Below are 16115 nucleotides of genomic sequence, written 5' to 3' on the forward strand. Positions count from 1 at the left end.
ACATTACAGAAGAATTAGACTTCTTTAATGGTTGCAAGAAAGGAAGACACGAATTCAAACAAGTTTTCTCAATCCCTTTTTTGATATATATATATATATATATATATAAAATATATATATATATATACATACATAATTTTTACATTCGTTATGTAGGGCAAAGCTGTCTAAAGTATTTTTTCTCAGAAGTAGACTGCTAGGATACACGAGGAAACAGGCTAAAACAGTTCCTGGGACGGCTCTCAGTTTGCTGCAAGTCTGTTTTCTCGTAGTCACCAGGGATCATAAGTTTGACGCGAACCGTGGTTTGTCTCCCTCCGACTCTGTGCTTAAGACTGCAGAAGAATCCCTTTGCAGGGGTGCTGTGGGCGGCACTGCCCCCCGGTTTGGGGGGATGGCTCCCGAGGACATCTGTCGGAAGAGTGAGACCCGCTGGGGAACAGTGGCCCGGCTGGCCGGTGGCACACTGGCTCCAGGGGCAGGCTGCGGGAGGGAGGCCAGGGACTCCCCCACAGTGGGGTGAGGCCTCGCGATCAGTGTGGAGATCTCGTGGGGCAAGGAGGGCTGCGATGCGGAGAGGGGTCGCACCTCCCGGCTCAGGTTGGTGTTGTGGAGGGCCTGGGTGCTCTTGTGAACCTCGTTCTTGGGAGCAGCACCTGGCGGTGGCTGGGGTGCCTGTGGCTGCTGCTGCATGAGGGAGAGCTGTGAGGCTGTCGGTGAGGCGTACTGGAAAGTTCGGCCGGCCAGGGGACTCTGTACAGGCGGGCTGCAGACAGCAGTGGTGTAGGAACAGGGAGAAAGGATGACAGCTTGCTGGGGTGTCTGTGTGCTGGGTGAGGGGGAGTGCAGGTTTCCATGGGACAGGCTGCCAGCGGTGTAAACAGGAGGGGACTGTGTCCTGACGCGTGATGAGGAGGTGGCAGAGGTGCTGGAGTTCAGCACAGGCATCTGCTGCAAGCTCACTGGGGCGATGGTCTGCACCATCTCCCTGTCGTGCTTGACAATCTGCTTCAAGATCTCATTCTCCTGGTTGTTGAAAACCCCTGTATTGAGGTCCTTCTGGAACTTCTGGAGAAGGATGGAGTTCTTCTTCCCTGCACAGACAAGCAGAAGACTTAGCCAGCCTGACATACTTACTTTACATTTCAGCTCTTTTCCTGAGGCTCATACGAGCATCGCCTTCACCCAGATATGGTTCCCCCTCTCTACACCAGAACTGCAAGCTTTAGTAGTGCCATCATGTTCAGAGACACCTGAACTTTCCGTGCTCCTTCACTTGCAGTGCATTTCCATTATTGCAATTATTCTGAATATGTAACCATGGTAATTTACCAAACAACAGGGTTGAAAAGGCCATCAGGCTCTGCACAAATAACATTCTTCTTTCTGCAAAGCTGTCCTAATTTCCACTAAACTGTTATGTAAGTTATAAATACATCTTCCATTTAGTACATTCCTTGGAACTAATTACTAGCCATTAGTAACCAGTGACCACTAGTTTACAAGAAATCATGTTTTCAATGCTTGTGAACTAATATGATCTCATTGCTAATGTGAAACTTGCTTACACAATAAAGCCTGTTGCATATTGTGTCTTTTCTGTGTCCTGACATTTCCTTGATGCTTTTTTGATGCTTTTAGTGTCTGCAAGACGCAGATGCTATTTTATGTCATAGGAATACAATGGCACCGAGCTGTTTTTGTTTGTTTGTTTGTTTGTTTTGTTTTGTTTTGTTTTTTAGATAAGACAATTCACATTTTATCTTTTGTTCTGTGTAGATTTTGTATTGTAAACACAGCACTTCATACTGGATTAGTAGTGATCTGAGCACACTGCACTTTACTACTAGTATTATTGCAGCACATATCACTTAAGAGTTGGACTACATTTCCAGAAAGCATTGGAAGACAAATTTTATGAGTTTTTAAAGTCTTAATAAGACAAATAAATGCACTGAATACTCATAAATTACAAAATAATAAAATAGATCTATTCAATATTGGAAAACTATATATATGTATTTCATTTTTGTACTCTTGCTACATTAAAGAAAACACAAATATGTTTTCTTCCAAATCACATTTTCAGCTAAGAATAGATAGCACAATGACAATGCAGACGTATCTGTATTGAAAAAGAATGATGTGGATAAAATCTTACACTAGAATTTTCTTGTGAGGTTGAGGAAACAACATTGAGGATAAAAGATTTTATTTGAATATCTGCATTTTAAAAGCAGTGTTGATAATGATGATCAGAATGCATTTCTTTCTACCTAAGGCCATATATTTTTATCTAATATATTTTATTAGAGAGGTCCAGAAGGGCTGGTTGCACAATAGCAACACTGTTTTGATGATCTGCCACATAATTCCACATTTCACTAAGCTATCCTTGGCCTGCTTTTCTCATTACAAGCTGATCTGAGTAACTCCAGTGTGCAGCCATCAATGCTACCAGAACCCATGTTGTGAGGAAAATGAGAGTCCTGCTGCAAAGGATTAGCTCACTTCAACAAACACAGGTTTTGAGAGTGCTCAGAGACTTCAGCTCTTCTCAGCACTATAGATGCCATCTCTAAACTGTTTATATAGGAATATGTCATCTACTGCTCCCTAAACTGCATAAATCCCATGAATTGCTGAGGTCAGAAAAATAAATATACAGGATTAATAAATAATGCTAATGACAATTGAACTATACAGAATAATCCTCATAGAAGACTGAGAGCTCTCTAAAATTCAAAGTTTTCTATTACTTAAAAATGAACTTTCAGAATTTCTTATCTGATCACATCTTATTTATAGATCAATAGAGCATTTACTTCAATGTAACAGAAATGAATTTTTTAAGAAAGGTTGAATCTTGGCACATTATCCTTCAGCTATCCTATCTAGGAAAAGAAGAGGTAGAAAGGTAGAAAGATTTTATGAATTTCAAATATGGAAAAAATGATAATACCTATTCTGTCGAGTCTATCAATTGCCACTGTTTCAAAGGCTCTTCTCATCATGGGGTACTCTTCCAGAACCTCATTGAAGTTGTCCACTGAGAGGGAGTAGAGGCGACAATACGTGTCTGCTCGTACACTGGCAGTTCGACGGCCCTTGGTCAAAAGGCAAATCTCTGGGGAGAGAAACATTTGTTGCACATAGGAAACAAAGATTTAGTGAACCATGAGAAACTTAACAGCTAGGAAGTGACTCAATGCTAACAAGTACTCTGGCAATTTTTCTCTTGCTATTTGCACAAGGTTGCATGGGCAGTTCTGAAGGTGTTTGATTCTATCTCTGCTACTATGAAAAAAATAACTAATTCCCTTAAAAGCCCTGCTTATATGTTTTCTCAGTCTATGTTCTGATTTTATTGGGCCTTTAAAAAAAAATCACTTTAATTGTAAAAAATGATCCATCAGCTGTCAAACATAGCTTGCTGACTCAATTAACACAAGTGATTCTATTGATTTTTTTATTATTATTTTTGAAATATTCAGCTGACAGAGAGAATCAATTCCTTTAATCATTCAGCAGATTTTCTAAGCTGTTTTAATACATGATATCTGAATGTAAGAAGTGCTTTAATAAAAATGTTTCAAATGTGAAAATGCTTTCTGTTTGGTTTTATGTCATGGGATATTAAAATTAGGATTTTAGACTTTTTTTTTTTTTTTTTTTTTTTTCTTATTTGGCTGAACAGCAGATCCCTTTTAACCTTCCTTTACTCCACTTCATTAATCTAGCAGGCTTGCTTTGAGAGTATCTCCAACAGGAATTCATCGTTCTGGAAGACAGGGGACTGAATCTACATGCAGGGTCCCAAAAAACAGTTCAGCTTGCAACTGTTTATTCTTGAACCCACAGGAAAAGGTTTTCTGGATAAAGGCCTAAGGCAGTGTCAGAGGATTGTAACAGAAAAACATATTAGAGAGATGCATAAATCCATCTAATGCAACTATGTTTCCCAGTAGAAGTCTCTGGTATTCAGACATGTTATGTAAGACCTCATATGTTTGCAAAGATGTCAAACTCAAGGTATTGAAGATATCTCACTTCTAAAATACATATGTGATCATTCTTTTCCTTGAATCCACTCCTGTTTTCAGTGAAGATCTACATTAGCAAAGGTTACAGGAGATTTACCTAAAATAAAAGAACATTTAACACAGTATAAAATACAATGGGTTCAGTTTGAAATATTCTTTATGTTCAACTAAAAGTGAGGTTGTTTGCATGAGACTTTGAAATTAGAAATGATTTGGAAACCTCTTTCAAATTGTCTATCCACCCTTATTCCCTAAAACGTGTTTTCCTTTAGATCACAACTGATGTTTTACTCAAGCATTCCAGTTAATTCTCATTGCAGTACAAACTGCAATGTACAGTACAAATTGTCATGAAAATGTCAATTGCAAGAAGTAGTGTTTGATTTTATCCCATCTTCAAGTTTGGGAATGAAAAAACATGTAGAAATGTTCTGAATTCTAGGGCTCAGGCAGGGTGGGAGATAATTTCCCTACCCAGTTCTAGCAGTTAAGAGCATTGAGTTATAGAGCATATAGAGCAGATATTGAGCATATCTGTTAATATTTAAATACTGGAAGTGGGTCAAGAAACTGTTTCCTGCCATGCTTGTGTATTAAGAACAAACTATCATTCTCAATGAAGTGTGGAAATAAAAATATTTTTCATTATATGAAATAAGAAATTCTGCAGCATTACTTCAAATGTGCAAAGTGCTAGTGTAGTTATTTATTTTGCTGTGTGTCTTTAACAAAACACTTTTTTTTATTCATTTTTTTTTAATTCATTTTAAAGAACCCTGATGTTTTTTGGTCTGATACTTCTTGTTGAAGAATTTCCACATGTTACCTAACTGAAGGCTTAGGGGCTAAGATGCTTAAATAACAGTGGATAAATCAAAGAATATTAATGTGTATCCAGTACTAGCATAGAATGTACTTACACCCTTTGGGAAGAATTTATAGACTAATGTCTATTGTAAAAGTCTTGACCTAATGTCCCGCAGAAGACCTGTTACCCAAGAAAAATGATGATCTGTTGTAAAGAGCAAACAGAAGTCAGTCCTTTCTTCTTCCATCCCCTAACACATCCTGACCCCTTCTCCTTTGATTGCACTCACTGCATCATAGTTACAAGAGCGAGAAGGACACTTTGCCCAAAGGGAGTAGTTAACTGCAGTGAATACCCACTCCATTTCTTAAGATACACTTGAGATGTTACACAGAAGTTTTTCAATATATGGTTGAATTTATAAATAACTTAATTGTCTGGAAAATGTGTGATTTGTGATTACCTCTTGATTTTCTGCTTTCTTCACTTAAAATAGCTTCAAACAATACTAAAGGCATAATGAGATATCTTCCACCGTATTTAACAAAGAAAAATACTTGAGCCTATGAAACATCATACACCCCAAACAAAGCAAACACTGACTGTGAATACTAAGTATTCTGAAGAGTGTAAAAATAATACTTTCATCTTTATTGAGAGAACACTGTATTTTAGATTACTTCAACAAGAATGATGGGAAGACGCCATAAAAAAACAATGTTAGATTTTGTCACGGGACAATGGAGCAATGGAATTCATGTATGTTATTGTAATAAATAAATACGTTTTCATTCTTCATTCTAAATACTTTTTTTTTTATTTTTTATTGCCCTTCTTTCCTCGTGTTATTCTTGCCAAGCAAGAAGACTGGAAAGAATCACTATGTAAACTATGTCAAAAAAAATAAAATAAATAAAATAAAAAAGATGTATATCTTATTCTGCAAATCCTGTGTCAACCCACAACTTCTGGCTGAAGAACATCTCTTTGGAAGGCTATTCATATCAATAATAAAATCATCTAGTTAGATACAACATGAAAGAAAAGATAGTAGAAATGTCCTGGAGTCTGGAAGGGATCAAGGAGTGTCATTATGGAGGCTGGCTGCTCCATGAAACAGGAAAAGCTTCATGTCCTCAGCTTAAGCTGAGCAGTCTCATTCAAAAGATGAACTACAGAACTGTAGTTCAACCTTCATGTGATGGACAGAATGCATTTCCAACAATATTTCCTGACTGATTTGAGTTGTTTTATAGTCAATGATATATCATCTGTATTGCTTTGATATACATATCGATCGCATCATTTGCACTCTGGCCACAAGACTAATGTGTATGTTAATTGTATGTGTCCTGTATTTGAGTTCATTTAATCTATTCGCTATTTTTCTGGAACAAATTCCATAGCATAATATAACAATTAAAATATGAAATCTCATTTATTTGGAGTGGAGAGCAGGAACACAATGTAAAAATTTGCTCCTGTGAAACACTTGTGTGTTTTTAAATGAATAAGAAATAAGAAACTTTTTTTTTCTTTCTTAATGAATTCATAAACAGGAGACTTTAACAGAACAATGTAATGAAAATATCCATGATTTATTAAAAATGTGTCTTAATGACATCAGTGCACCAGGTGCCCTCAGCAATCATCCTCTTCTTGATGTTTAGTTCATTAAATGGTCTATTTAATACAATAAAACAATAGCACAGGAGTGTGCAGTAGAACACAAAGGGCACACACTATTTTCAAATGGTTTGGACAAAGTTCTTTATTAGCATAAAAAGAAAGCTGCTGCACCATATTACTCACTCATATTTGCATCTGCAGTTGGCATGCTGCATTGCCTTCATGCTGTCACTTTGAAAGTGTTAAATACTTCTATCTTTCCTTTCCAAACATAAGAATGTATTCAATTTCAACAAATAGTTATATATTAGGTATATTTAACCTGTAATTCAAATTTAATTGAAGCTTTACTTTTAGTAAAACTTCATTTATTTATTTATTTATTTTATATACTTTAAAAAAAAAATAGTCTCTTTGGACAACAGCTCCCTAGAACAGTCTAAAACAAATGTCAATCACTATACTAATGAAAAATTACTATTTCAAAACACTGAACAATGATAAAAACATTTGCTTGTTCTTACACTCCATATTTAATTAAAATGTAACAAAATAGGGCACATGTATCCAGTATTTTATATTTCCATTAATGTAACAAAATACTTTTGTACAGGACCCAAAAGACACCCAAAAGACGTTACTACAGACTGATTTTGGGAAACGCTGAATGAGTTAGGGTGAGTGACTCATCCAGTAAGATTGTTCTTAAATAATTAGGATTAGTAAACCTTTCTTAAGAGCCACCGTTTTGGCACTCACTGTGATCATGTTCACAGCTCTTTCAGACTATATCAATATACCACTATAGGTGCTAATTTCACCCCTCCCCTGTTTTGCTGTGGGATTTTTTTCTTCAAGCAAATAACAGACTGTGGGAGCAGTTCAACTCTAGCAGTAATTGTGATTTCACATCCTTCCTATTCTTTGTTGGATGGGTCTATGAACCCATCCAATAATTTCCTTTTTACAATTTATACAGACCTATGAAAACTCTTTTCTTTCTCTCTGAGAATCAATACAGATTAGCTGACAGTGTGAAAATTATCCTTTAACTGCCATTTCATTTTGCACATCAATTTTACTCCAAATATAATACTTAAATTTTGTAGTAATGAGCAACTTCTATAACTAGTATATTAGCCATATATTTATCTTCATATTATAATAAAGTAAAAATAATTAGCAATTTCTATGCATTTGTGAACTACAGAAGTTTATTAACAGCTTTGCCCTTTCCACAATTATAACAGGTTTCCCCTCATCTGTCAGATTCAACATTACAGGATTTGATGAAGTGTCCTTCCAGCTGAGGACAGCTGACTATTGCTTCTGTTCCTCAGCAGGAAACGTGTTTCATCATGTAGTGGGCATATACATTGCTGTGCAAATGGGAAAGCAGCTATTCAGACCATCTGGCAACTTTCAGCAGCAGAAGAAAGGTAGAAAATGAAAGGTATTCAAATGTTTGGGTCAGTCAGTCAAGCTTATTTGGGAATACTTTCTGAGAATGGACAGCAGATTATAATATTTTTTATTTTATGGAGAATAATGAGTTACTAAACTGTTACAGACAGAATTTAGATGTGTGACAGCTCTTTCCATCCACCTGTATTTTCATGCCTTTTTATAGCTAGTCTTGTAATCTTTTTTAATTGTGTGAAGTCTTTGAAACACATTCTCAAGAACAACAAAGTTTAGGTTATTCTCCCTTTCTAATCCAACTCTTCATAACAGCAACTCTGTCATGGTGCTAAGACAAACAGTTCTTGATTTCTCTCAAGACTGAAGTTGTCTTCTGACCAGAAACTAGCCAGTGGGCATCTTGGTGCACTAGTCACAGCTAGGGTCTGCAACCTTCAGCCTGGGGCATGCTGCTTTCTACTTCAAAACAGGTAATGAATGACACCTTTTCTTTAGCAAAGGGGCATTTAAATGTAAAGCAAATTAAAAAACAAACAAGCAAACAAACAAACAAAAAATTAAGATACCACACCCTTAAGAAACTGAACAATTTTCCATTTCTGTGTTGATTTGAGTGTCTCCAATACAGAAAAACAAGGAAAAATGTTTGGTATCATAAATATGAGATTGCTTTAACATGCATTTCTATATGTCTGTTCCGTTTTTCTTTTTAAAATCCTATAAAATATCAAATACATCTATCTTAATATTTTCTAGTCTTTTTTTTATTTTCTTTTTTTTCGTCTCTCTCATTCTGTAGTCACTAGTGCACAAAGCGGACAACCCAGGGAGATGATGCTTTTTGTTAAAGACACTAAAATGACTAACACCAGGTCTCACGATTAGTCAGACTATAGATTGCACCAATTAAAATGATTATAATTATTATCTTCAAAATAATGATTAAGTGGTATGCCAGATAGCTATGTAGATTTTATTTTACAATTGTGTGGAAAAACAGTATTTACATTCATAATAGTCAAGACTGCAGGGAGAGAAAGGAGGGGGCAGAGTGAGTAATTTCACCCCAACCCAAATCTGTGGAGTGAATGGAAGTGCAAAGGCTCAGGTAACACTGAGCTAAACACATTTTGTCCTATGTTTGAAAAAATAAAATAAAATATTGTCAGTGCTCAACAGGAAAATTAATGCAGCAAAGGATAGAACTTCAGAAGGAAAGAAAATGGAGACAATTACTGCCTTTTACAATTGGGTATGTAATCTCAACTGTCAAAGAGAGTATGGGTATGTAATCTCAACTGTCAAAGAGAGTATGGGTATGTAATCTCAACTGTATACAAAAACTTTTCCCACCTTCTTTACAGTAAATAGGGGCTTGCACCCATGACAGTTTGAGTTTTTGCCACAGTGAGCAATGGCAGACACATATGAACTCCTGATTTTAAATCTGTCATGGGTGGTTGTCCATACAGTTGCCTTCATCCATACAGCTGCCTTCAAATAGAAGAGCTCATCAAACAGAGAGAGGGTTCTTCTGAAATTGTAAGGCCCTTGTCATTACAAGAGCAACAAGAGATGGCGCAGACAAAAAGGAAGAGGAAGAGGAAGAGGAAGAGGAAGAGGAAGAGGAAGAGGAAGAGGAAGAGGAAGAGGAAGAGGAAGAGGAAGAGGAAGAGGAAGAGGAAGAGGAAGAGGAAGAGGAAGAGGAAGGGAGGAAGGGAGAAAGGGAGAAAGGGAGAAAGGGAGAGGGAAAGAGAGAAAGAGAGAAAGAGAGAAAGAGAGAAAGAGAGAAAGAGAGAAAGGAAAGAAAGAAAGAAAGAGAGAAAGAAAGAGAGAAAGAAAGAAAGAAAGAAAGAGAGAAAGAAAGAAAGAAAGAAAGAAAGAAAGAAAGAAAGAAAGAAAGAAAGAAAGAAAGAAAGAAAGAAAGAAAGAAAGAAAGAAAGAAAGAAAGAAAGAAAGAAAGAAAGAAAGAAAGAAAGAAAGAAAGAAAGAGAAAGAAAGAGAGAAAGAAAGGAAGAAAGGAAGGAAGGAAGGAAGGAAGGAAGGAAGGAAGGAAGGAAGGAAGGAAGGAAGGAAGGAAGGAAGGAAGGAAGGAAGGAAGAAAGAAAGAAAGAAAGAAAGAAAGAAAGGAAGGAGAGAAAGAAGGAAAGGAGAGAAAGGAAGGAGAAACCAAAGTATTTTTTTTCCACATTTCTATTCCCTGTTTCCAGTTTGAAGTGTCTGTCTCTGGAGACCTTGACACATGAATTCTCATTATGTTCATTATTTAACTTATTTAATTTTTAATTTAATTTAATGACCAAAAAATATATAGAAAAAGTACCATAACCAGCAAGACTCAAATTGTGAACTTCTGAAGTACAATCTTCAAAACTTTGAAACAGATTTTTGCTAATTGCTAAGCGAGTGAGCTTTCACATTTATTTAAGGTTTGTCAACAAGCTTGAAATTGTTTTTTATGCTCTCTACCTCTGAGAAATCTTTTTCTTCAAACAACTCTTGCTCTATCTCAGTCCATTTCCTTGAATAAGTCTTAATATACTACTTTAAAACAGTTCTGAGAAAAGCAGTGTGATAATATGCTATTAATTTGGATCTTTTGTGACTTATTCAGAGCAGGCATCTTATTATTTCTTCTTATTATTATTTCTTATCATTACTTTTCTAATTTTTAAAAAGACTGGTATACAAGCAGATTTTTTTAAGTCCTCATACTTTCTGTAACATAAATACTGATACTATTAAGCCAATTTCAATGTTATATGCTTAATATAGATTGGCAGAACAATTTAATTCTTTTCAGAAAGGTTGTTAGTCATAATTGCTTTTACATCAAAAAGGACAACCAAATATACAGGGTTAGAATATAACAGCTTTCATAAAAAAGTGGCATATTATATGCCTGGACAGCTATTTTATGTCCCACCCTGACCTTTTTTTTATTTATTTATTTTTCTATCTGAAATTACTGCAAATAGCTGTGGCTGAGGTTCCTGAATAAAGCAAACTCAGGCAGCATTTCACACACACACAGAATTTCTAGGTTGGAAGAGACCTCAAGATCATCGAGTCCAACCTCTGATTTTTCACATCCTGTCTATTTTCTCTTCTTAACTCAAAGTCTTCTCAGAAAGCTGTTTGATAGAAAAGAAGCTTAGGATTCTTACATAAAATGGAAATGCAAGCCTTTACTTTGTCTTCAATGTTATTCATAATAGAATATCCACATATTCCTACTGTACTTTAGCAAACTGGTTTTTATATCAAGAGAGACTGTGATATGCTAGTAATCATCTTTTAAAAGCTCATAATTTGGCTGATATTCATTTTATTTTTAATGTGAAAACAAATAAATCAATATCAAGATAATGTGCCTAAGTCCAAATTTAATTTTCATACTGGCTAGCTCAAAGTCCAGAAATGACTGTTGTTTGGATGGAAGCCTGTTCCCTCTTAAAATAAATAAATAAATAAATAAATCCTTTTGTATTCAGTGTTATCTTCTTGACATCTTGAGCAAACAATAACAGTTGCAAATTAAGCAGTTCAAATTGAACTTAAGTGGAATGTAAAAATATTGTACTTTTTTTTTTCTTTTCCTATTAAATTGTTAAATAAATGATCAGAGTCTATCAGTTCTGAATTAAATATTTAGATTAAATATTTAACCTACACTCAAATATTTGAGTTAAATTCTACTGTGAAGTACTTGCAAAATTATCATCTGGTTTATTTGTGTTCAGTTTTGGGCCCCTCGCTACAAGAAGGACATCGAGGTGCTTGAGCGGGTGCAGAGAAGGGCGACGAAGCTGGTGAGGGGCCTGGAGAACAAGTCCTACGAGGAGCGGCTGAGGGAGCTGGGCTTGTTCAGCCTGGAGAAGAGGAGGCTCAGGGGCGACCTTATCGCTCTTTTTAGGTACCTCAAGGGAGGCTGTAGCGAGGTGGGGGTTGATCTGTTCTCCCACGTGCCTGGTGACAGGACGAGGGGGAATGGGTTTAAGTTGAGCCAGGGGAGTTTTAGGCTAGATGTTAGGAAGAACTTCTTCACTGAAAGGGTTGTGAGGCATTGGAACAGGCTGCCCAGGGAAGTGGTGGAGTCACCATCCTTGGAAGTCTTCAAAAGACGTTTAGATGTAGAGCTTAGGGATATGGTTTAGTGGAGGGCTGTTAGCGTTAGGTTGGAGGTTGGACTCGATGACCTTGAGGTCTCTTCCAACCTAGAAAATTCTGTGATTCTGTGATTTGTTTGTCACCTCAGATTTGCAAGGCATGCTGATGTGACATTTTGGGTGCACTAGTTCTCTTGCTTATAAGGACTAAATTAAGAATTATCATAGAATTATAGAATGATTTAAATCAGAACAAAATAGGATAATAGAATGGTTAAAAATTAAAAATTAGTTACACTGTTTTAATGAATTTGAAGAATTAGAACTATCATTTGGGTTCAAGACTATGTTGTTTAGATAGTGGGGATTATTATTAGCATTATTACTAATGATATTGTTAAATATACATCTTAGTTACTGATAATTAATAAAAATCCTAAAACCAAATCTGATTGTACTTTACAGGGCTTCAGAGTAACTCATTTTCTTTCTAACTTCTTTAAAAAGTCCCATACACTTAAAAATAATATTCTGTCCAAATAGCATGAAGCTCTTCTGTCTGCATAGCATTTTCTACATAAAATGCAGCGTCAAAAGAACAACATAATGTAGCGCAAGGAGTTATGTTACACCATGAGGAACACATCCTCAAAGTGGCAGACTAGTCATTGCCAAAAAGGACATTTAATTTTCATGGTCTCTTGCAAGCAGTGCTGTTAGAAAAATGGTCTATATTGTTCACCTGAGAAGTGTTTTATGAATGAGTTGGTATGGAGATCTGGAGATCCTGCTCCCTTCAAGCATTTAATTGTGTACTTGCCATTAAGAATATGAATAATTGCACCTCAGGGAGGCTACTTATAATTCATTATGTATTTTGGTGCAGTGCTAGATTGGCGTATGAATACTGGGACTAAATTCACCATTACCTTGAATAATGAGTAGCCATATGCAGTATTTTTGCAAAATGTAAAACTGTATCATATCATATTGTCCTGTTATAAATTAAAATATATAAAGCAGTGAGCAGTCAGGCACTTTAACAACATTTTCTCTATTCATAATTAATTTTATTCTGCAAATCCAAGGTAGCCTATCAAAAGGAGGTACCTAGAGTGTACCCAGAAAGAAAGTGGCAAAATATAATCTAAAGTGACTCAACATTTCCCATGGTATTATTTTCCACTGCACTGGTCTAAAATATACTGACAGTAACTGTTCTGAAATGGGGAAAAGGTCCATAAATAAAAGGTAGGTCAAAGTAGTTCTGTCTAATTGGAATTCTGGTAGCTGAAGCAAATGCAAGATACTATTGATTACAATTTAAACTGTGGAAGGACAATTGTTAAAATGGTATTAAACAACTTAAGCAAATAAAATATTTAAAAAATATAAAGTATGCCATGAACTACATGGAAATATGAGTGTTATAAAACTAAAAACAAACAAACATAAAAACAATGCCTGAAGATGTCTCCAAATTCTGTGAAGATGAGGATGAAAATCTGCTTTATATGTAATTTTTGCTAAAATTACTGCTATCTGGCAGTTATTTATACCTGACATTGAATAAATAAAATAAAACATGTATTTGTCTCTTATTACATTGCAAGAGGTAGATCATTATATATTGAAATTCACACACAACAACTTACATACATGTATAAGATATCATAAATCAACATGTATCATAAATGCAGTTTTAGAAAATCTTGTGTACTTCATCATGTTCAATATATCTGGAAGCTCATAGAAAAGAAAAATCTTTTAAAGCAATATGAGTTCTAGTCTACAAATTGACTTATTGATGACTCTAAGTGGTATAAAACCACTGGGATCCTCAGCGATGGATAAAACAAAATAAAGCAAAGCAGAAAAAACAGTGTGGAGAGGGAATGACAACAGAACAGACACGTCCCAGATTGGGTAGCATGAATTATTGCACACCTGCGTACTGGAATTAGGAAACTCCTTCCAACTGCAAACACAGTAAAAACCTCCATGGGGATGCCCAAACTGATTTAATTCATAAATATATACATACACATCCTACAGACTCAGTTTGGATTTCCCTAGCAATATCAACATTCCTTAAGCTTTAATGCAGTATCTGTTAAAAACAGAAAAATGGGTTTATAATTTCCTGGAGCATACGTCTGGGTTGCTGAATGAAGGAAAGCCTGTATAAACACAGGTGGGAAAACAGATGGAGGAAAAAAAGATAGCAGGAACACAAGGCTTATCTTTTGTCCTTTGAGGTTGAGCAGAGTGTTACCAGTGACTTCAGCAAGAGCAGGATGGGACCACAGTGAGTAATCAGTTCTCTATCCACCAGCAAGCAAGCAAATTAAGTAACAGCAGAGTTCTGAACATGTTCCCAGAAATCCTCTTTCAGATAGTTCTGCTGAGTATCAGTAGTTGGGTAGTGTTGGATTTATTCCTATTTTTTACTCTTTGTAGGCATGTCAGTCCCAATCTAGCACACCATTTAAGCAAAATGAGGTTCAGCACATGCTTAGGGGGATCAGGACAGCACACCCAGAGTATCTGCTCTGATTACATTGGGGTGCGCATCAGGAGGGGAATGGGACATCTTGAAATTCCTGCTTAACAACATGCTTTGCAGTAGCTGCGGGACAACTTTAACCTTTATGTGTTTGGAGGGGGAATAGTCTGAATTATAAAATGGCAAAATGTTCCTTTTTGTCTTTGCTTCCCATGTTCCTTTTTGTCTTTGCTTCCCACACAGAAGCTTACAGTCCATACCAGACTGTCAGTGAACACCAGAAGACTCCATGCCCCTAGGCTGGGGCTAGGGATATGCAGGGAGGTGAAGGGTCTCAAGATACCAGGGAGGAAAAGTTGTGTTTGTTTTTTTTTTTTATTATTTTTATATATTTTTTTTCTCTTCCAGGAGATAAGGAGATCTGTCAGAGACAGATCTTATTGTGATGGCTAAAAGAGACCTAAGATTCACATGCAGAACCAACCAAGAAGGAAGTCAACTGTTGGAAAGTAGCTCTTCTACTGTAACAAACTTACATTTAGCTTACCTTACTTTGTTGTTATCAGTCATGAGACCTTTATAAACCATCAACATATAACTTTATTATGGAGTGACTGTGATATCATTTACTCCAGCAAAAATCAGAATTCATTTGTACCAGGGCTATTACACCACTTTAAACCAATATACATTGTTTTAATGCGAATTAGATTAGTATTAGGCTCACTAGATACATTAAAATATTATTTCTGCTCTGTAAAGCCTCAATAAATGATGAACTATACTTCTCTATAAGTAAGTGACTCGTATTCTTGTACCTCCTTTGTAAACATTTAAATATCCTTACTTTTTAGCACTTTTATGTGTCTAGTGAGGAAGAAATACACAATCTGTCCCATAACTCCTCTTAACACAAAAAGATCTTTGAGCAGTTTTTAATACAATCATCTAAAACACAGAGTAAAAGGTTCAGTAGGTCTGAAACCATAAGTTTCCTCCATACCATTTACTACAGGGATTATATCATAAGTAGGGTTGAAATATTGAAGTATTAAATAAGAGAGAAAAACAAATAAATTTAAAAAGCAGACATTAAAAAAAAAAAAAAACGTTTTTTAAAAAAGGTTTAAAAAATGTAGCTATCACAACATCTTCAAAATAATATTGCTTGCCTTTTTCAACTGCTTCCTGATTATTATTATCCATTCCAGGAAGACTGAATACAAATGTGTTCATCTCAAATTGAATTTAGTTGCAAACTTGTAGTCAGGCTTCCCTATTTGCTGTTCAAAAGGGATAGGTGTGAGTACCCTCCTGCTGTCTGTCAAGCTTCTGAAAAATACTTCAGTCTTATTCACACATAATTATGCCCCTTACCTACCAATTTCATGGCCATGGCCATAAACTCACATTTTCTAAGTATTCTCTTTGCATTTCTCTACACCCCTTATTACCTGACTCCTACCCACGCAGTCTTCTCTATTGACCTCTGTCTGGCTCCCCAGATTCTTCTGACCTCCACTGTGTTTTCATCCCATTTGTTAACATAGCTCACCTCCCTCTCCCCTGACCATCCACTCTCTCCTGACCATTTTCAT

At 36.0% G+C, this 16115-nt stretch overlaps 1 protein-coding gene across 1 annotated transcript in view; it reads right to left on the reverse strand.

The window, feature by feature from the left end:
* Positions 1-282: 282 nt before the first annotated feature.
* Positions 283-16115, reverse strand: part of HCN1 (hyperpolarization activated cyclic nucleotide gated potassium channel 1) — a gene marked incomplete at its 3' end in the record, with an annotated part of 206757 nt that continues 190924 nt past the window's right edge. Inside the window, exons 7-8 of the mRNA XM_082784316.1 lie at positions 2963-3127; positions 283-1094 (exon numbers count right to left, since the gene is read on the reverse strand). Coding sequence (XP_082640442.1) covers positions 283-1094; positions 2963-3127 — 977 coding nt within the window. The remainder of the gene's footprint in view (positions 1095-2962; positions 3128-16115) is intronic.

Source organism: Aythya marila (assembly GCF_965140915.1).
Source record: "Aythya marila genome assembly, chromosome: Z".
Taxonomy (NCBI): domain Eukaryota; kingdom Metazoa; phylum Chordata; class Aves; order Anseriformes; family Anatidae; genus Aythya; species Aythya marila.